Genomic DNA, 23,478 nt, shown 5'->3' with positions numbered 1-23,478 from the left:
AACCGTAATATTTCGTTATTTTTTACTAACAACATAATCAAAATTTTCAACATCATAGAAGTTCAGTATGTTGTAGTGAGTATGATGTCAGAGTACATCTGCAGGTCATATTTCTTTCTCCTTATTTTAGCAAGGAGAATCTCCAGATTTGACTCCACTTTTTTGGCACACTGTTTTTCTCTATAATAGCTCTAAAACTTCATTCTTATTTCGGATTTCAAACATTTCGGTTGAGCATAACTGAAGAGACATTATTTGTCGAAATGCGCATCTGGTGCATAAAAAATTGGTATGGTATTAGTTTTAAATCAATACCATTTTAATTACAATTTGGAGGAAGGTGAACTTTAAATCAAAATTTTTTTAAAGATGCCATGATATCATCAATTTTATGAGATATCAGATATAATCATTTCTTCAGACGAATTAAATTGTATGAACATCTGAAATAAGTTTGCATCATTCAGTATGAGATAGAGGACTCTTCGTTACCTTCACCTTTCATAGGATAAAGTAACAAAAATCAAGACCATTTTCAAATTAATACACTTTTCGCACAATTCCTCGCATTGACAATCTTCACTTTTCCTACAAACAATTGCTATCTATATAGATATCATTACAATATCCCTAGATTCGTCAGTGCATCAAGGATTTATTCTTTAATTTTCTATGTACTAAGTTTAATTAACCAACACTATAATGATGATATATATTATTATGTAAACTGATTTAATACACGACCTCATCCGTATGGCTTTAAACATGGGACTTAGATCCATCGCCTACCATTTATTTATTTTCTAACAAATATAATTTCCATACATATATTGAATAGAGATAACCCAGTGAACAAAATAGAACAGCACAGAGATGTTGTTTTATATTTAGATATTTTTCTTCACAGAACAAAGACATTGATGGTAATTGAACGCATACACTTGATGGCAAATGGGATAATTTCGGGTTCACCAACATCAGTTCCTGTACCTACGTAGCGATATTCCATTATCACCTAGTTATCGTACCTGTGTCTTCCAAATGATTCATTTCACTACCGCATTTTTTGCTTCTGATGTATTTGGATTGTAATTGTACACTTCCTCAAAAAAAACAAACAACATCTCAAACAATTAAAGGCGAAGATAACGAACAGTGATCAATCTCATAACTCCTATAAATAATACAAAGCACGACTTTGGGCAAACACGCACTCTGTGATATACCATATGTAGGATCGGGTACCTAAGAGAGGTAGGCATCCTCTCTCGACAGGTCATCTAGAGCCATATATCTTGATCAAGTAAACGGAGGTATCCGTAGTCAAAATCAGTGTGCCAAGAACGACCTAACAATCGGCATGGAACAGGTTGACAGCATTTGACCCAATGGTAAATTGCACTGGCAAACTAGATCGTTATAACAACCATAGAATTTGCAAAATGCTGATTTTAAACGATACTGTTGGAACCCCTGCACCATTAACTTGTTTGCTGGTAGCCTGCTTCGATTTAAAGACTGACCATACGTAGAAAAAGCTCTTTCATATCGAATCAGTGGAGATGTAAACTTCATATGTTCACCTTTCATGCAGGTAATACTGGAATATTTCTACCTAAATATGAAAAGTTGAGGATGGAAAAGTTGAAATCATAATAATAAAAACAATTGTAAATGAAAAAAGATGTACAGTTTGGAATATATTGTATGCAAAGTTGCTTTAAAATGTGGTCCAATGTTAAAAAGGAACAACCGACGTATATACTGATACTTATCTCAAAATATCAATGAAAGGATGTACCTAACATCATACTATTTTGATAGCATTTTCATCAATGCATCTTCTACAGTTGGATAGATGGCCTATTAACTATTTTCAGAAGTTGTCATTTTTGACATACTGCACGTCTCCAGCCTCTACTTGATGAACAAGCGGTGCTTTCGTAAGTTGTTTGTAATAGTTTATCATTCACATTTATCAGTACTGAAAAGAACACCCGAAGCCGACGATGTATAGTATTCAAATCAGACAACGCATCAGTCTTTCCTAACTGCGTGTTTGGCGAAGATGCATCCTATATTTCCGCATTTCGAAACCCTAAGATGACTAAGACAAGGTGTTTAGCACTTTATTCTGTTACAACATATATGTAGATGTTTATTTTCAACTGGGCAACATGGGATGGTTACTCCTCCTAGTCACTTAACTACACCTCAGATATATCAAGGGATTTCTGTTTGCCCAACTGTCTATTTTGTATTCCTGATAGGAATTATGAGATTGATCACTGTTCGTTATCTTCACCTTTTGTCGAGATCCGTAAGATCGTTTTTCTATTCAACTTTCCTGATTTATGAAATTGACCACTTGTTGATCATCGTTCGGTTTCTTCGCTGATTAATCGAAACTAAGGTATCACAACACCATTAATTATCGAGATGTCAAATATAGCATAATTGATGTATATGAGAATGGTTACACTAAACAGATTCATGAGATTAATAATGATTGTATATCAAGGTGCAATTGATTAGTGTATGGGAATCTGATATCTATTTTATGTCATTCACAGAGAGGTGAAGATAACGAACAGTGATCAATCTCATAACTCGTATAAGCTATACAAAAGAGATAGCTGGGTAAACATGGACCCCTGGACACACCAGAGCATCCTTGTGTGATGTAAAACATCGATATTGTTTTTCTATTGGTACATTTTGCGTATGAAAAAAAAGAAATATTAATCTATATTGATCAGTAAATCAAAAAAATTACTTTGTTCAACACCAGTATGCCACTGCAAACACGTACTTTGAAGTTGATTATGAAACGATGCTGGATTTTTTCCATTGACAATCTATCTCCGTAGTCGTTGGTGATCAGGTCTTCCAAGAGTCTGTTAGAATTCAAATGGCACGACTTGTGCTCCTTTGAGCTGGCCTGTTTTTATATTCTGATTAGGCAGAATTTATTCAAAGGATTGTACATGACAAATAACATATTTACTGACCTTGCAATCGACATTTAGATATATCGATGACTTTTTTTATTGACAATAATTATTTTCATTCATATATCGATACAATGTATTCCAGTGAAGTCGAAATAAAAGACACCATATATAATTCTACTTCTGCTTTGTACTTAATAATTTTATTGAACATAAATTTTAAAAGGAAAATAAGCATTCAACCTGATGACAAATGTGATGACCCCAGCTTCTCCATCGTATACCTTGACTTATGTATATTTAGCAATATTCAATCATCACCTTTATTTATTATTTATGTTCTGAACTGAGTCGATGCACAAGAGCTAGCTCTGCGTATGATCAATTTTTAAATCAAGGCAAGGTACTGATAAAAAGTTGATGTTACAGGGGTTTCAATTGTTTCGTTTAAAATAGGCATTTCTCAAAGTCTATGCTCGTTATAGCGATCTAATTTACCAATACAATCTGTTGTTGAGTCAAATAATGTATAATGTGTTTCATACTAATTGTTAGGCCATTCTTTACACACTGATGACTACGGATCACTCCGTTAATAGATCTAGTGGTAGATGTGACCGGTCGACAGGGGATGCTTAGTCGGTCGATAGGGAATGTTTACTCTTCTTAAACACCTGTTCCCATGTCTGGTTTTATCCAAGGGTCCATGTTTGTCAAACTCTTCATTTTTTATTACTTATAAGAGCTTTATGATTCATCACTGTTCATCATCTTCACCTCTGTATACAAATAATTGTTATAAACATATATATATATACTTACAGTGTCTTTAGCTTCGTCAATTCATCAAATATTCCATTTGATAACGTTGATATTTTATTTCTTCCCAAGTCTCTGAATCAAAAAGCTTTTCTGATTAACCTTAATTGATCAACGCTCCAATGATGAAATATATAATTTTCTAAACTAATTCAATTTTATAAACTGCTTTGAGACATGACAGCATTGTCATTGCACTAAATGTGGCTTTAAACAACTAATTTGAATCAATCACGAACGGTTTGTCCATTTTCTAATAACAATTCCCATTAAACGTATTGATCAGAAATTACCCGGTCAACTCGAAATAAAAACATCATATTGCCCTTTATCAGTATTTTTGAACAGACTTAAATTAAACCCAAGTAAAACAGAGTTTGTTTTATTTGAAAGTCAAAAAATGTTATCAGTGTCTTCGTGCATCAAGGATCTATGATGTGTTTTAGATAAACATTTAACCTTTGAGAAATGTGTAAGTGAAAGATGTAAAATAATTTCCCTGAATTTGCATTACATTAAACACATTCGTCAATATCTTACTGATGACTTGTGTAAACAGTTAATACAATCGTTAATTAGTTACTAACCATTAGGGTTATGCCAACAGTGTACTACACGGATTGCCTAAACGTACAATCAAATGGATGCGGTTATTACAAAATCGTGCGACAAAACTTGTGCTAAAGTGGAAGTCTGCTGAGAGTTCTACAGAGGCTTTAAATCATTTACATTGGTTACCTGTTCATTTTCTGATCAAGTTTAAAGTTGCATGTGTTGTTTTTAAATGTCCCAGTGATAACGAAAGCCCATCATATTTAAGAGAAATTCTGAGCATTCGAAGATCACCATACAACATTCGCTCCCTAAGCAATGCTGTTAAAACACGAAATGTCCCTGCCGCCAAACACAAACAGATTTGCTTCAAGGTCATTTGCCATATAGAACCTACCTTGTGGAATGAACTTCCAACAAACATTAGAACAATCAGCGATTATAATATTTTCAAGCGCCAACTCATGTCATTGCTTTCAACTAACTTATCATTACTTCATGGACACTGTTATGTTGATAATTAGTCAATTTTAATGTTTTAAACTTTTGAAAAAGTGTGCGCGTTATAAATTTTGATAATGATAAATAAAATGATATTCATGTTTTCTATTTGAATAATTTTCATTGATTTGGAACGTTAATGGTAAACGAGCACATAAGGTTTGTAACAGCTAGGAAAAATTAAGGTCCGCTACCATCAACTTCCTTTATGCATGTAGAAACATTCCACTATCACCTGGTTATGATATCTACGTCGCCCAACTGATTCGATAAACAAACGCATCTTCTGTGTATGATCGATTTGGTTTGTAATCCCTGTCCCTAAAATTATTTGTGATCAATTATCATCAAATTTTGATGCAAGGTTAAGGAAATGTGCTCGGCTGGATAGACGGACGGATGGAAACGACAACGAGCATATGCTCCCTTAGATAATATACTCTAAATATTACATGTCAAAGTGAATTTGTCACCTTTCGAGATTTGAAATATGTATACGCGTGTGAATATGTGTTACATATCGTTATATGTATAACTGCGCTTTGTTCCAAAACTTGTTCCACAAATGTTTTACGGACAAGTTTTGGAACAAGGCACATTTATATATATATATATATATATATATATATATATATATATATATATATATATACCAATATGCATCTTGATCAGGTAAACGGATCAATATGTCAATGCAAGGTGAAGATAACGAACAGTGATCAATCTCATAACTCCAATACATCATCTTTTCCATTCTGTAAAGTTGTTATTGTACCTTAGGTCTCTCAATAATAAAGATTTCATGAGGAACTTTAATTTATCAACGCTACAATGATGCTACAATGATGACATATATTACTGTGTAGACTGATTCAATCAGCGATATTTTGGCATTTGCATGAAATATGACTTTAAACACGAACACGAATCATACACGGTTTACCCACTTTTTGGACAATGGATATTTCCATTCATATGTTGATTAGAAAGTATCCATTCAACTCGAAATAAGAACACCACATAATCTTCCACATCAGAACAAATGCGATAATATCTAAAAAAACACACACACACACATTTTTTTGGCAAATGGATTGATTTCAGGTTCTCCATCGCCATTTTCCTACGCTATGTAACAATATTACATCATCACCTGGGTATGGTATGGATGTCTCCCAATTGACTCGATAATGGAGCATGGCCAATGTATATACCGATGAAGCTCACTAAGAAATAACTTGATTTTAAAATCAGTATTTCGCTAATTATCTTGTTAAAAATGATGATAATTTTAAGCTTTTATGTGTGGGGACAGTGACTGAGATTGCAACCGAGAATCAAGCATTCCGTGTACATGTCGTATATTGTATTGTGCGACTTCCACACAATCATTTCACGAACGGACGTTTCTGATCGGACAGTAAACCTTCTATAGTTGAAGACATTTGGGCAAACATTTAATTTTACAGATAGTGTAGTGTCGTAGGACATTCAAAAGACTTTTCACAGATCTCGAACGACTTCTGGAGATCGCGCAGGTGGTATTATAAAAGAACTCGATAATCTAAAGATGTCCATACGTCCACCATACAGATGTTACCAAACCTCATTACAAGAAACCATGTAAAATGACACTAAAATGTAAACAATAGTGTCCCAGCTTCTTACGATGTGATAAATCGTGCAGAAAATAGCAGACAAATTAATCGCAAGAACATCGTCGCCAATGTAAGTCGAGCTTTATAGAACAGTTCATCCTGTCATACATTATGGAACAGGGGACGATAACCATCAAAGATGCGTTAAATTATCGATATCACAGAAGTATCAATTATGTGTTTGTAAAATCTGAAGATTGCACAAATACTAGTAATCGAGACGAATTAGCTTGAATATTTACCCAGTGATAGGAACAATGCAAATAAAAGGTGAAGTTAACGAACAGTGATCAATCTCATAACTCCTATAATCAACCAAAATAGATAGTTGAGCAAACACGGACCTCTGGAGACTCCAGAGGTGGTATCAGGTCACGAGGAGGCGGAAGCATACCCTGCCAACCGGTCACACCCACCATGAGGCTATATCCTGATCATGATGAACGGAGTTATTCGTAGTTAAAATCAGTCTGCAAAGAACGGACTAACAATCGGTATGAGACATGTCAGATATCATTTGACCCAATGATAAGTTGTATTTGCGAACTAGATCGTTATAACAACCATATAATTTGCAAAATGCTGACTTCAATCAAGACTATTGAAACCCCTGTACGATCAACTTGTTGGTCAGTAGCTTGCCTCGATTTAAAAACTGTCTATACGCAGAACAAGCTATTGCGTATCGAATCAGTTGAGAGATATATACACCATATGCAGGTGATAATGGAATATTTCTATATTAATATGAGAAGTTGACGATGGAGAAGGTGAAATCATCCCGTTTGTCATACAGTTAAGTTGTCAGTTTGCGGTTAATGTCTACTTTCAATAAAATAGCTAAGTAAGAAGCAGAAGTGGACGACTAGGTGGTGTCTTTTTTTCGAGCTCGCAGGGATATATCGAATCGATATATGAATTAAAGCTATCATTGTCAATAGACAAAACGTCGTCGATATAACTAATGTCGAATTGAAGGCCACAACACGAGCTTTTTTGTTGCGTATACGTTTTTGAATAAATTCTGCTTGGTATGAATATAGAAACAGGTCAGCTTACAAAGGAGCGCAATTCGTGTTCATGGGAATTTAAAGAGACTGTTGGGAGACCTGATCACCAAAGACCACGAAGATATTGTCAATGAGGAACTCTAGCGTATTGTTTTTATTTCAACTTCAAAGTACATATGCGAGGGATCAGAGTGATGTTTAACAAAGTAAGTTTTGGATGACTGATCATTTTCTTTTTCCATTTTTGTTAAAGAAGCAATTACATTGTGACATTGGGATAGAAAAAGGCAAAATAGCAACGTTGGTAACCTCTTCCTACTTTTCCAACTGTACAAATACAATTACCACAATACAACAGACGCGTATTTCTTCAAAGAAAATAAAAAAGACGACAATTGATTCCGTTGACACTAAAACAGGTAAGGGAATTTCACATGAAGATTGATTGGTGTTTTCCGCAACACTCAACAATTTTTCAGTTATTTGGTGGCAACCAGTTTTTATTGGTGGAAAATAGAACCTATGTACATTGTACATGGGAAGAGACCACCGACATACCGAAAGTAAATTGGGAAACTTTCTCACTTACCTCCGCGAGGAGGATTCGAACCCTCGCCGACCAGAGGTGAGAGGCCGTGTGATATTAAGCGCGATGCTTTAACTACTCGACCACGGAGGGCCCTGCGCATGAAGAACATTGCTATGATTTTAATGACTGAAGACCTTTTATGAAGTTAATGTGGGTCAGTATGTTTCTGCTTGATGCGATAATTATAGGTTTGTTTCTTAATGTTGACGAAAACGATGATGAAGCTTTCATTACTTTTTTAGCACGAAAAACAGAAACATTACCAGGAGCGCGGTCATTGGAGGTAATCCTGGTGAGCTACGTGCGAAATAAATTAAAGCAAATAACAAAGTCTCTGAACCCATTAATCCTGCCAAAATTGCAAGTGTAAAACAAAAGAAAAGCAACGGCAAAGTATGCGTTTAAAGTAAGAGAGTAAAGAGGTCTGATGTTCGATGGTTATAACGTACTCTGTATTGTTTGAAATTTTGTCATTTTGTTGGATAAGGAATTTAGGTAATAAATGACTACATTAGAGCTATTAAAAGTGCTTTAAGGACAATAAGCGAATTTATCTTCAATTACTCATCTAAACATCTATAAGATTTAGTATCTAAGTGCTAAATGATAACCTGGTAATCTACGTTGCGTTTCCTGTATTTATACTTACTTTATGCTATTTATATTTTTGGGGTGTTCTTATGTCGACTTTAGCAGTGAATTCGAATTTAGGGAGTCCTTAGAATAAGGTGTTTTTTAATCAAAGTTTTATTAGATTAGCGTTATTATTGATTTTTTTTAAGGTTTGCAATTTTTTTACAAGCTATACAAAAGAAACAACATAATCTTGTTCATTTTGAAAAAAAAAAGTGTGTTGATATACTTTGATTGTCTTTTGTTGTTTAAAATACACTTTGACATTTACATATATCGACGACGTATTATCTCTTGACAACAATAGTTTTTATTCATATGTCGATTCGATATATCCCTGTGAGCTCGAAATAAAAGACACCACAGAGTCATCCATTTTTGCACCATACTAAGATATTTTATTGAAAGTGTATATCATTCGCTAACTAACAACTGGACTTTATGACAAGTGGGGTGATTTCAGCTTCTCCATCGTTAACTTCCCAGTTTTTAAATCGAATCAGGCTACTGACAAAACAAGTTGATGGTGCAGGGGCTTTAACCGTTTCCTTTTAAGTCAGCATTTCGCAAATTCTATAGTCGTTATAACGTTCTACTTTGTCAATACAAATCATCACTAGATCAGATCCTGTTTGACTTGTTTCACACTGATTATTAGGCCGTTCCTGGCACACTGAGTTTGACTACGGTTAAGTCCAATTACTTGATCAAGATACAGGGCTTACCGCGGGGGTGACCGGTCCACAGGAAATGCTTACTCCTCCTAGGCCTCTGATCTCACCACTAGTACATTCACGGGGGATCCGTGTTTGCCCAACTCTCTATTTTGTATTGCTTGTAGGAGTTATGATATCGGTCTGACGTGTTTCATGCCGATTGTTAGGCCGTTCTTGGCACACTGATTTTGACTACGGATAACTCCATTTAGCTGATCAAGATATAGGGCTCAAGACGGGTGTGACCGGTCGACAAGGGATGATTACTCCCCTAGGTACCAGATCCTACCTCTGGTGTATCTAGAGGTTCGTGTTTGCCAAACACTTTATTTTATATTGACGCAGTTGTGTTAAGTAGGGCCATAGAAATATGTCAGGAAAAAAGCATTAATAAACAGATCAATTTGTGACCAATTCTGTAAAAACAACCCTTTTATACAAAAACAATATGTATATATCATTAAGTGTATATTGACATCCTATACATTTTTCACCAGACCGACAGTCTCTACATCAACTCTGTATCACGTGATCAAATATCAAGATAAAAACGTATCGTGTATGCATAAATCGTTGAATTGGCACGATATCCAGATATCATTGCAAGTTGAAGTTAATATAACTTCAAAGCATATTAATTTCTTAATTTGAAAAGTGCTGAGACCAAGTTTATTGCAACTTGCAACATGTCTAATTTTTGCATTGAATATGCAAGATGAAGCGATTTTTGCACATACGAAGTTGAATCTAGCCTGAAAAACATATTTTCTGTTGAAGCCTGAAATTGCTCCCCTAACTTTCCTTTTGCACTGAAGTTCACATGTCGCATAAATCAAACATCTTTCACTTAAAAACCTCGGGGTGTCGTGCCAATAATGAAATTTTTATATACGGAAACCCTGTTTATGTAAATGAGTCCATTGTGAAAGTAACTATACGTGCAGATTAGGGGCAATATCAAGATCACAATATAATATGGATATTACTTTAGCATGTATGTTATATAGAAAAGAAATTGAAACTTTTTCAATATCAAAGATAATTAATATAACCCATTTGACAGAAACTTTTACGCGATTACAGTTTACCGTTTGACAGCGGTGGTAAATAACGAAACAATATTTTGACATTTCCAACCACAAAAGGACTGTAGATATGTACGTCATGACCTTCATCATGACGTATCTTTCATTGTGACGTCGCGCAATATCCCAGTGCGGTAAAGTACATTTATGTACAGGACTGGTGTTTATGGGGAAAGCCTTAACTCAACCGCGGATATTAAGAGCTATGAGATTGATCACTGTACATTATCTTCACCTTTCATCACTGTTCGTTTTTTCACCTTTCATTAATGACGTGTAGTAAAATTTTATAACCAATCCCTTCATCTGACACCATTGTGAATGTTCAAATTATCGTTGATTTATTGATTGTATATCGTTTCACGTCCTGCTCGAAAAATGTTCACTGATGAAAGTTTTGATAATAACTGATCTTTTTGCAGTTGGTACTGAAAATTGCTGTTGGTGCTGAGAATTGCTGACATTTACTGTGGATTGTACTGTGAGTTTTGATAAGTGCTGAGGAAAGTATTGTCGGTACTGAGAAGTGCTAATAAATGCTTTGACTATCGATGACTTTGCAATAGGTGCTAAAATGTGTCCCGGGGTAAATACAGATAATAAAGGTGCTTTTTTTTAAAACGAGGTTTAAAAAAAATCCCCTGATATGTATATTGTTTTTCAGCTTATTGAGACGATTACAAAGATACCAACCACTATACATATGTATGAGGAAACCTGGTTTTCGAAGATTAAAATGAAAAGTTTTTCTGAAAAAAACATGTACTGTTTAGCTGTCACAGAAGTGAGTGATATTCATTTATACTTACAGGAATTGTAAATTCGTCAATACATCAAACAATCCAGTCGGTAAGATGGCTATCTCATTCCCACTCACGATTCTGAATGACAAAAAATATATGTTTAACATGAATTTAGCAATGTTGAGTAAATGAAAAGCTATCAGTAGTATAACACTTGAAAATATGAATGGAAACATTGGTGTCAATGATATTCACCAGAAAAGTAAACGAATGAGTATTGATATGAAATTAGAAACTAATGAATTGATTGATTGATGTTTTCCGCCACACTCAACAAGTTCTCAGTGATATGGTGACATCCAGTTTTTATTGGTGGAAGAGGTAACCCAGAAACAATGTAGATGGGAAGAGGCCATCGACCTTTCTAAGTAAACTGGGAAATGTTCTCACTTACCGGCGCAAGCGGGATTCGAACCCACGCCGACCAGAGGTGAGACCACGTGTGATTTTAAGCGCGATGCCCCAACCACTCGGCTACGAAGGCAGAATGACATACAACTCCATATGACACATGACGGGAATTTAGATAAAAATGGTTACCTGATATCATGCCATGCAAGTTCTACACGTGAGAATACAGGAAAATAATTTAACCATCAATATCTAAGGATATTGTTCAGAATTCAATACACTAATAGTAATAGTGGTATTTAGTACTGCATTCCCCTTTAAATCACTTTAGAAAAAAGGACGATAACGAAGAATGACCAATCTTTAAATTCCCATAAAGAGTAACCTTCAAGTCGGATACGGCTATATGCATAAAATGTTGTGATCCACTTTGCAGGACATGGTGACACATAACTTTAAAGCCCAGGAAAACTGTTATTCAGTAAACTGAAAGGTGACTGAATGGTTACAGAAATGTGACTGAATGGTTACAGAAATGTGAATAAATGGTTACATAAATGTGACTGAATGGTTTCAGAAAGGTGAATGAATGGTTACAGAAAGGTGAATGAATGGTTACAGAAAGGTGACTGAATGGGTACAGAAAGGTGACTAAATGGTTACAGAAAGGTGAATGAATTGTAATGCTCTGTCATTCACTCACCTGCTCGGGTCTTTCAGCGAACTTTCAGTCGACAGAATGGCACATTTTCATTATGTGGTAAGTTGTCTGTGTTAAGCATGAAGGATTTTTGCTTTATTACCACTCATGTTTTCAGACAACTCTACACATCCAGAAGTCTTTCAAGAAATAGTCGTTCTACCTTAGAAGATGATCAAATATTTTATTCATATTTTCTTATATTTATTTTGTTTTTCAAATTAAATTGATTGATTGATTGTTAACCTGGAGAAAAATACATATCAGATATAGTTCAGATCATCTTATTTCTAGGTTTCGAAATAAACTCCGTAGATATGCTCTTCGAATTTACAAACAAAAAAGTTCAAAAAATGAAAGACGAATCCAATAAGGTTCTGAAAAAAGGAATTATGTCTGTAAAAGAAATATGTCAACCGATAACAAAATTAATTTCAATAATTCAGGCTGTAATTGCAGCCAAATTATACTGCCGCTACATGCAAGATCAATGGTTCGCTAGAAAATAAACATTTCGAAGCAGTGATTCCCATTTCGGGAGAGGGAAAATAGATTTAATATGGTAGATAGATTAACTGGAGGTTTCAAACGGGAAATCAATAATCGTTTGAAAGGTATCAATGATTCTTACATCAAATGCCTAAGACCTAGCAGTGGGGGGGGGGGGGGGGGTACATGCGAAACACAAAATACAGAAGGGTTTTGGTCCTCCGCACAGCAATTTTATCATATAAATACAATGACACTTTTGGCATCTTTTTGGCACACCAGTCATTCGTAAAATTAAAAAGAAATATTTTAATTTTGGTAAAAAATTCCAATTGTTAACTCAGCTGGTAAAGCAAATTTGGAATTGGTGCCAAAGAAATAAATTTTCCTTTCATAGCAAAATTTATACCAGGAAGTCTAAACACAAGAGCGGACTGGGAATCACTTAATCAGCAGGATTCAGGAGATAGGACATTAGACAAATGCGTTTTCAGTCGGATTATGAACCGTTTCGGGTATTGAAAAGTTGACCCTTTTGCCTCTTGTCTAAACCACCAATTCCCTCGATATTTCAGTCAATTATGTCAAATATGTTTCATGATAATTGTTAGGCCATTCTTTACACATTGGTGTTGACTGCGGATCACTCTGTTTTAGGGCCTATGATTGATGTGACCTGTTGACAGGGGATACTTAGTCGGTCGATATGGAATGCTTACTCTTCTTAAACACCTGTTCCCATGTCTGGTTTACCCAGGGGTCCATGTTTGTCCAACTCTTAATTTGCATTGCTTATTATAGATATCAGATTCATTACTGTCCGACATTGTTCATTATCTTCACCTCCTCTGCATATAAATAATTCTTATGTATTTAGATATACTTACAGTATCTCTAGCTTCGTCAATGCATCAAAAATTCCGTTTTTCAACGTTGATATTTTATTTCTCCCCAAGTTACTGAATAAAAAATAGTTCATGATTAACCTTAATTGATCAACGATCCAATGATGAAATATATTATTTTCTAACCTACTGCAATTCGGGACAGCGAATCCATTAATTTTAATCCATCACGAACGGTTAGTCTATCATCTGATAATTATATTTTCCATTAAACGTGTTGATCAGAAATTATCCAGTCAACTCGAAATAAAAGCATCACATAATCTTCTATCTGTGTTTTATATTTAAAGCTATTTCTTTATTGATTTGAGACCCTATTAGTAAACGAACACATAAGGTTTATGGCAGCTAGGAAAAATTATGGTCCGCCACCATTAATTTCCTATATGTATGTAGAAATATTGCACTATCACCTGGGATGAGATCTACGTCGCCCAACTGATTCGATATACAAGCATATATTCTGCGTATGATCGATTTGGTTTTTATTTTCCATTGACCCAAAACAAATTCCCAACTTATATTTTATATAGATGTACGGGTGGCAACACTTTGGATGCAAAATTGCTTTATGATAAGAACCAATGTTGAAAAGTGACTAGTAATATGTCATAACTACAGTTATTAGGCCTTCATCTCTACATTTAGATATATCGACTCCGTTTTACTTATCAACAAAATAATTTTCATTCATATGTGGAGTTGATATTTTTACATGAACCTGAAATATTATGAAAGACACCACATATACCTCTACGACTGCATTGTACTTAGATATTTTATTGAAAATAGATCTTAAAGGCAAACTAACGACACACGGAATTATTTCAGCTTCTCCATCAACTTCCCATATCTACATAACATGTTGCAGTATTTCAATATTACCTGTATATGATGTTTATATATCTCAACTGATTCGATTCACAAAACCTGTTCTCCTTACGAACTTCTTTTTTTTTTATTTTATCAAAACAGGCTTCTTACATACACGTTGGTACTACAGGAATTCCAACATTCTTGTTTAAAGTCAGCATTTCGCAAATTCTATGCTGGTTATCACGATCTAATTTACCAATACAACCTGCCGCTAAGTAAAATTATATCTAATGTGTTTCATACGAATTGTTAGGCCATTCTTTACACACTGATATTGACTGCGGATAACTTCGTTTATAGGGCTCACGGTAGATGTGACCGGTCGACAGGGGATACTTAGTCGGTCAATATGGAATGCTTACTCTTCTTTAACACCTGTTCCCATGTCTGGTTTACCCAGGGGCCATGCTTCTCCAATTCTAAATGTTGTATTGCTTATAATAGATATAAGATTCATCACTGTTTGACATTGTTCATTATCTTCACCTCATCTGCATACAAATAATTGTTATGTATATAGATATACTTACAGTGTCTCTAGCTTCGTCAATGCATCAAAGATTCCATTTGGTAACGTTGCTAATTCATTTTCCTGCAAGCCTCTGAATCAAAACGATTTCCTGATTACTCGTAACCTTAATTGATCAACGCTCCAACGATGAAATATTCAATTTTCTAAAGTTATCCAATATGCGAAAGCATGTTATTTGCACTAAATGTGGCTGTAAACAAGTAGTTTAAATCCATCATGAACGAGTTGTTCATTTTCTCATAACAGTGATTTCCATTAAACAAGTTGATCAGAATTTATCCAGTAAATTCGAAAGAAAAACATCACACCATCCTCTATCTGTGTTTTATATTTGAATCTGTATTGATTTGGAACGTTAATGGTAAACGAACACATTAAGTCAATGGCAGCTAGGAAAAATATGGTCGGCCACCATCCACTTCCTATAACTATCTATTTTGTATTGCTTGTAGGAGTTATGAGATTGATCACTGTTCGTTATCTTCACCTTGCATGTATGTAGAAATATTCCACTATCACCTGGAATGATATCTACGTCGTCCGACTGATTCAATAAACAAGCGCATGTTCTGCGTATGATCGATTTGGTTTGTAAATTCGCATTGACTCAAAACAAATTCCCAACTTAGAGTTGATATAGATGGACGGGTGGCAACACCTTGCATGCAAATTTGCATTTTAATGAGAACCAATGTTGAAAAATGACTAGTAATAACTCAGAACTACAATTGTTAGGCCTTCATCTCTACAATTTGATATATCGACGTCGTTTTAACTATCAACAAAATCATTTGCATTCATATATGGATTGGATATTTTCAAATGAACTTGAAATAAAGACACCACATATACATCTACATCTGCTTCGTACTTAGATATTTTATTGAAAATAGATCTTAACGGCAAACTAACGACACACGGAATGTAGAGTATTCCATCATCACCTGTATTATGGTGTTTGTATATTTCAACTGATTCCATACCCAAAACTTTGTTCTCTTATGATATTTTTTAATCAAGACAAGCTTCTTACAAACAAGGTGGTATCGCAGGAGTTCCAGCATTCTTGTTTAAAGTGAACATTTCGCAAATTCTATGCTCGTTATCAAGATCTAATATACCAATACAACCTGCCGATGAGTCAAATTGTGTGACCGGTCAACAGGGGATGCTTACTCCTCCTAGGCACCTGATCCCACCTCTGGTGTGTCTAGGGGTCCGTGTTTGCCCAACTATCTATTTTGTATTGCTTATAGGAGTTACGAAATTGATCACTGTTCATTATCTTCACCTTGTATCTAATGTGTTTCATACTAATTGGTAGGCCTTTCTTTACACACTGATGTTGACTGCGGAGCACTCCGTTTATAGAGCTCATGGTAGATTTTATTGGTCGACAGGGGATGCTTAGTTGGTCGATAGGGAATGCTTAATCTTCTTAAACACTGTTCCCAAGTCTGGTTTACCCAGGAGTCCATGTTTGTCCAACTCTTAATTTTGTATTGCTTAGAATAGATATACAAACTCATCACTTTTCAACATTGTCCATTATCTTCACCTCTGAATACAAATAATTGTTTTGTATGTAGATATTTATATATATACTTACAGTTTCTTTAACTTTGTCAATGCATCAAAGATTCCATTTAGTAAAGTTGCTATTTTATTTTTCCACAAGTGTCTGAATCAAAAAGATTTCCTTATTAACCTTAATTGATCAACGCTCAAATGATGAAATATATTATACATGTATATATAAAAAACATCACATAATTCTCTGTATGTGTTTTATATTTGAATCTATTTCTTTACTGATGATGGTGAACAAACACATAAGGTTTATGGTAGCTAAGACAATTTAAGGTCCGTCAATATCAACTTCATATATGTATGTAGAAATATTGCACTATTACCTGTGCATGATATCTAGGTCGCCCAAATGATTCGATACACTGCGTGTCCTGCGTATGATCAATTTGGTTTGCAATTTCTCATTGACTCAAAACAAATTCCCAACATATAGTGTAATAGATGCACGGGTGGCAACACCTTATATGCAATTTGCATTATAATGAGAACCAATGTTGAAAAATAACTGTCACATCACGTTTTCTTTATCAATTTTGTGTTAGATTAGCGGCTTTAATAAAACCTTTTTAAAGGTTTGCAATGATGTGTAAGTTTCACAAAAGAAAAAGCATAATTTTATTCATTTTGAAAAAAAGTGTTGATATACTCTGATTGTCTTGAGTTGTTTAAAATGCGCTTTGACATTTACGTACACTGTATATCGACGACGTATTATTTATTGACAATAATGATTTTCATTCATATGTCGATTCGATATATCCCATTAAACTTGAAATAAAAAAAATACCACAGAATCGTCTACTTCTGCTTCATATGTGGATATTTTATTGAAAGTGGATATTAACGGCAAACTAACAACTCAACTTTATGACAAAGGGGTTGATTTCAGCTTCTCAATCGACAAGTTTCCATAATTATGTAGCAATAGTCCATCATCACCTGGATTTGCTGTTTATATATCTCAAATGATTCGATACATAAGAGGTTGTTCAGTTTTAAAATCAAAGCAGGCTATTGAAAAACTAGCTGATGGCGCAGGGATTCAACCATTTTCTTTTAAGTCAGCAAATTATATGGTCGTTATAACGATCCAGTTTGCCAATAGAACCTATCATTAGGTCAAATGCTGTCTGACTTGTTTCTTACCGATTGTTATACCATATTTGGCGCACTGATTTCGAATACTGATAACTCCATTTACTTGGTGAATATATAGAGCTCATGGCTGGTGTGACCGGTCGACAGTGGATTCTTACTCCTCCTAGGCGTCTGATCCCACTTCCGGTACATCCAGGGATATGTGTTTGCCCAACCCTCTATTTATATTGCTTATAGGAGTTTGGAGATCGGTCTGACGTGTTTCATGCTGATTTTTAGGTCGGTCTTGGCACACTGATTTTGACTACGGATAACTCCGTATACCCGATCAAGAGATATGGCTTAAGGCGGGAGTGACTGGTCGACAGGGGACGTTTTCTCCTCCTAGGCACCAAATCCCACTTCTGGTATATCCAGGAGTCTGTGCCCAACTCTCTATTTTGCATCGTAAATAGAAGTTATGAGTGATCACTGTTCGTTGTTCACTATCTTCACCTTTCATCAATATTCGTTATCTTTACCTTTCATTGATGGCATGTAGTAAAACTTTAGAATAAATCCGTTTATCTGACACCATTGTGAATGTTCTAATTATCGTTGATTTATTGATTGTATATCGAATAATGATATCGAGAATTTTTCTCTGGTGAAAGTTTTGATAATTACTGATATCTTTGCAGTTGGTACTGAAACTTTCTATTGGTGCTGATAATTGCTGACACCTGTTGTGGTTTGTACTGTGAGTTCTGATAAGTGCTGTGAGGAAAGTACTGTCGATATTGTGAAATGCTGATACATGCTGTGACTGTCGATGACCTTGCAAGGGGTGCTAAAATGTGCCCGGGCTAAATACAGATAATAAAAGTGGGTTTTTAAAAACGAGGTTTTGATAAAATCCCCTGATATGTGTATTGTTTTTCAGCTTATTGAGACGATTGCAAAGATACCAACCACTATACATATTTATGAGAAAACCTGGTTTTCGAAGATTAAAATGAAAAATGTCATTCCTCCTGCAAGGCCATTGATAGTGACAGTAATTATCAGCACTTCACACTACCAACAGTGCATTCCCCAGCAATGATAAGTAAATAGCAGAACCCACAGTGCAAACCACAGTAAATATCAGAACCCACAGTGCAAACCACAATAAATATTAATAATTCTTAGCACTAACAGAAAGTTTCAGAATCAGCAGTAATTACAAGAACTGATCAGCACAAACAGCATGATAACAGTAATTTTAAGCAAAATTGACACTCTCAGTACATCTTCCATCCAATAATGAGAGGACCTATTCTAACACACTAATTTAGATTAAAGTGAGATCATTACAAGCAATGACATTGACTCATATTCTTATGTCTCTAAATCTATAATATTTCTAGTGTAGCATTCTTGATCAGATTTCCTGAAACACAGGTACTGTTTAGCTGTCACAGAAGTAAATTATATTCATGTATACTTACAGGAATTGTAAATTCGTCAATACATCAAAAATCCCATTCGGTAAGATGGCTATATCATTCCCCCACAGACTTCTGAATTAAAAGAAATATCTGTTTGACATGAATTTAGGAATGCTGAGTAGTTGAAAAGCTATTAATAGTATTACACTTGAAAATATGAATGAAAACATTGGTGCCACTGATATCCACCGGAAAAGTAAACGAATGGTTATTGATACGAAATCAGAAACTAATGAATTGATTGATTGATTGATTGATGTTTTCCACTACACTTAAATGGTGGAGGAGAAAACCCAGATACAATGTACCTGAGAAGAGACCACCGACGTTCTGCAAGTAAACTGGAAAACTTTCTCACTTACCAGCTCGAGCGGGATTCGAACCCACGCCGATTTGAGTGCGATGCTCTATCCACTCGGCTACGGAAGTCGAATTACATACAACTTTTTTGGCAATGTTGTTCCCTATCACAGGTCTAAAACTTCATTGTTATTTCGGATTTCAAACATTTCGGTTGAGCATCACTGAAGATACATTATTTGTCGAAATGCGCATCTGGTGCATCAAAATTGGTACCGTATAAGTTTTACAACTCCATATGACACATTACGGGAATTTAAAAAAATGATTACCTGATATCATGACACGTGAAAATACAGGGAAATAATTTACCCATCAATATATATGGTTTATACTTCAGAATTCAATACACTGATAGCAATAGAGGTATTTAGTACTGCATTCCTCTTTTTAAAAAATGACGATAACGAAGAATGACCAATTTTTAAATTCCCATAAAAGTAACCTTCAGGTCGGATAAGGCTATATGCATGATAAAATGCTGTGACCCACTTTGCAGGACATGGGAACGCATAACTTTAAAGTCCGGGGAAATCCGCAAAGTCTATGTCAGTATGAACTGCAAATCCAAGAGTGTATACAGGGTGAAACTATGTTATTCAATAAACTGAAAGGGAACTGAATGGTTGCTGAAAGGTGAATGAATAGTAGAGTTCTGTCATTTAGTCATATGTCCAGGTCTTTCCGCAAATTTTTAGTCGACGGAATGGCGTATTTTCATCATGTTGTAATTTTTTTCTGCTAAACATAAAGGAGTTTTGCTCGATTATGATACCATGCGTTTTAAATAACTCTAAACATTCGGAAGTTTTTCAAGTATTCTACCTTAAAAAATTCCAAATCAGTAACTGTAAACGACAAAGTCATACACTTTTTCATGGGTTGGTCCACATGGTTTGCTGTTTTGAGTTTTCCATTGATTCTTTGTGAACTATTTGTTTTCATATTTTCTTTCTTGATTTGTTTTTCTAATTAAAGATTTTGGTTTATTTTAAAGGTATTCAATGTATAATGAACATATTTCATTTTTAATAAATGAATCGTATGGTTTTTGAAATCATATCATTTTGAAAGAATGTATCAAATAAAAATAATCCACCATGGAAATTCACAAAATGTTGACGTCTGCTTAATTTATTTCACTTTCAAATTTACATTGAAATATTTGAGAAGAGCGTGATCTATTCAGATATTTTAGAATTTGTATTTCCATAAAAATCTTAAACTGTTCAACCTAGTTTTAACATTTAGAATATTTTCCTGCTCTCTTCCTTGTATAACATTGTCCGTATAAAGTTTGTAAAGTGTGGATGTTTTGAAATATCCGCTACAGTATATGCATATATTTGTCTATTAACAATGATAGATTTCATTCATATGTCGATTTGATATATCCCTGTGAGCTCGAAATAAAGTACACCACAGAGTCGTCCATTTCTGCTTCATACTTAGATATTTTATTAAAAGTAGACATTAACGGCAAACTAACAACTCAACTGTATGACAAACGGGATGATTTCAGCTTCTCCATCGTCAACTTCCCACATTTATGTAGCAATATTCCATCATCACCTGCATATGGTGTTTATATATCTCAACTGATTCGATATGCAAGAGCTTGTTCTGGGTATAGTCAGTTTTTAAATCGAGGTAAGCTACTGACAAGCAAGTTGATGGTACAGGGGTTTCAACAGTCTCGATTGAAGTCAGCATTTCGAAAATTCTATGGTCGTTATAACGATCTAGTTCGTCAATTCAACCTCGCATTGGGTCAAATGCTGTCTGACGTGTTTCATACCGATTGTTAAGCCGTTCTTGGCACACTGATTTTGACTGCGGATAACTCCGTTTACCTGATCAGGATATGGGGTTCACGGCGGATGTGACAGGTCAACAGGGGATGCTTACTCCTCCTCGGCACATGATCCCACCTCTGGTGTGTGCAGGGGTCCGTGTTTGCCCAACTATCTATTTTGTATTGCTTGTAAGAGTTATGAGATTGATCACTGTTCGTTATCTGCACCTTGCATCTAGACGTTCGCTTGATTTTATTTTCCGGTATTCCGGGACTTGAATTTGTTGTTTATGAAAATATATTCTGGCTCGCAATGTGATACCCGTCTCCCCGATGTAAAATTGGCTACAGTCTCAGCAGGTTACAACCTAGATAAGACTGTATGTGTATACATGTGTATTTTATTGTCTATTGCTACAATTTACCCGACAATTTATCCCCCATGTACTCTGCGTCAATACACATTCAAATAGTTAATTCTTGTTTCGTAAAATGTCCGAAAACATTAACCCTTTCTCTATCGGCACATTTTAGAATTCCCAAAAACTAAATGAGAATATTTTAAAATAGATTTGAATATATATGTGTCTGATTTGAGGGAGGCATATGACGTATACTTTTGTTTGGAATTTTACAGGGAACACTTTTTCATAAATCTTATCATGGTTGACCATGACCGTAAAGAGATATACGGGCTCAAAGGTAATATAAGTCCTGCTGTTTGCAACCTTTTCTTCAAAATATAATTACGACCTCTCTTTCTCAGTTCCTGAAATGTTCTACTTCACCAGTTTCCCGTTCGCTCACTGTGCGCTCTCCGTGCGTTCACCATGGGCTCTCCGTTTACAGTTTTGAGTTCACAATTCGTTCATCGGGCGCTCACCGTTCACTTTCATTCGGAACACGGAAAGTGAAAGGATTGATATTCACAGAGAGGCAAAAATGAAAAAGGAACGTGCGCGTGAGTTAAAGTAAATTAAACTTTCTTATCATATCATAAATTAGATTTTTAAAGTACAAAAGTCAGGAAAATCACCTGTGAAAATTCAAGAAATATTGCTTATCACTCACCAATATTAAAGAATAGAATAAATCATCTTTATTATTACAAAGCATAACTATTGTTTGTTTAAAAGGGGGGAGAAGTTCTGAATGAGAGAATATTGTAAGAGCATGCATTATGAATTCAACCCTTATACATGTACAGGTTCCAAAGAACGTGTGCTGGTACATGTACAACATTGAGACAGTTTCAGTTAATACATGTAAATACCTCAATCCCCATTATTATTTTAGCATTTTCATGTTTGGGAAAATCACAATTCATTATTACTATTTTGTCTCACTTGACAATAATTTTAGAGAAGTCATCAGTTTAATAGTAGAATCTAGTGGTATGGCTGCAAGATCGACCAGATGCATTGAACCTACATGTATGTAGTGAAAGAGGGCGCCCTCCTCACAATCTAAGATGTTGACGTTTGGGCAAAAAACATCTTTATTTTTTTTTTTCATTTTGGCTTGCCAAAAATTTTAGACAATTGAAGTCAGCTGCGCCATCATATCCCTTCCCCACATACATACTTTGAAAAACTAACAATTCTACATACCTACCAAAATACATATATGTTACGGCACGTTTGCTGGTTTCGGCACGTTTGATCGCCAGCGACCAATTGTGCCACACGTATCGTTGCCGGACGACCGAACGTGCCGTGAAGGTGGACACGATTGGTCGCCAATTTTAGGTTAGTCCACCCAAGCTTCCAATCCCAAACCCCAACTTTGCTTTCCCCTTCCAACAGCACATATTCCCCTTCCTTCTCTTTCTTCCATCTAATCCTCCTCATCCCTCTTCTCCAACATCTTCTAGTAGCCTTCGATTAACAATCAGATGCTACTGGGAGCACCTTATAAAAATCACAGCACATCTTATTCCGATTCAAAACATCTCGTTAAACACTCGATATGTTTCAAGTGTGCAGAGAATAGGCTT

At 35.2% G+C, this 23,478-nt stretch overlaps 1 protein-coding gene across 3 annotated transcripts in view; it reads right to left on the bottom strand.

Moving 5' to 3' along the window:
• Positions 1-23,478, bottom strand: part of LOC125665243 (slit homolog 3 protein-like) — a 52,596-nt gene that overhangs the window by 10,386 nt on the left and 18,732 nt on the right. For all 3 annotated transcript variants that reach the window (XR_008799424.1, XR_008799425.1, XM_056152166.1), the window contains exons 3-8: positions 19,328-19,399; positions 16,780-16,851; positions 15,169-15,240; positions 13,745-13,816; positions 11,324-11,395; positions 3,774-3,845 (exon numbers count right to left, since the gene is read on the bottom strand). Coding sequence is in view for 1 of the 3 variants with exons in the window: in XM_056152166.1 (XP_056008141.1) it covers positions 3,774-3,845; positions 11,324-11,395; positions 13,745-13,816; positions 15,169-15,240; positions 16,780-16,851; positions 19,328-19,399 (432 nt within the window). In the remaining 2 variants the exon portion in view is untranslated. The remainder of the gene's footprint in view (positions 1-3,773; positions 3,846-11,323; positions 11,396-13,744; positions 13,817-15,168; positions 15,241-16,779; positions 16,852-19,327; positions 19,400-23,478) is intronic.

This window comes from Ostrea edulis, chromosome 10 (genome assembly GCF_947568905.1).
Source record: "Ostrea edulis chromosome 10, xbOstEdul1.1, whole genome shotgun sequence".
In the NCBI taxonomy this organism is placed as follows: domain Eukaryota; kingdom Metazoa; phylum Mollusca; class Bivalvia; order Ostreida; family Ostreidae; genus Ostrea; species Ostrea edulis.
This window is presented reverse-complemented; position numbering and strand designations above follow the sequence as displayed.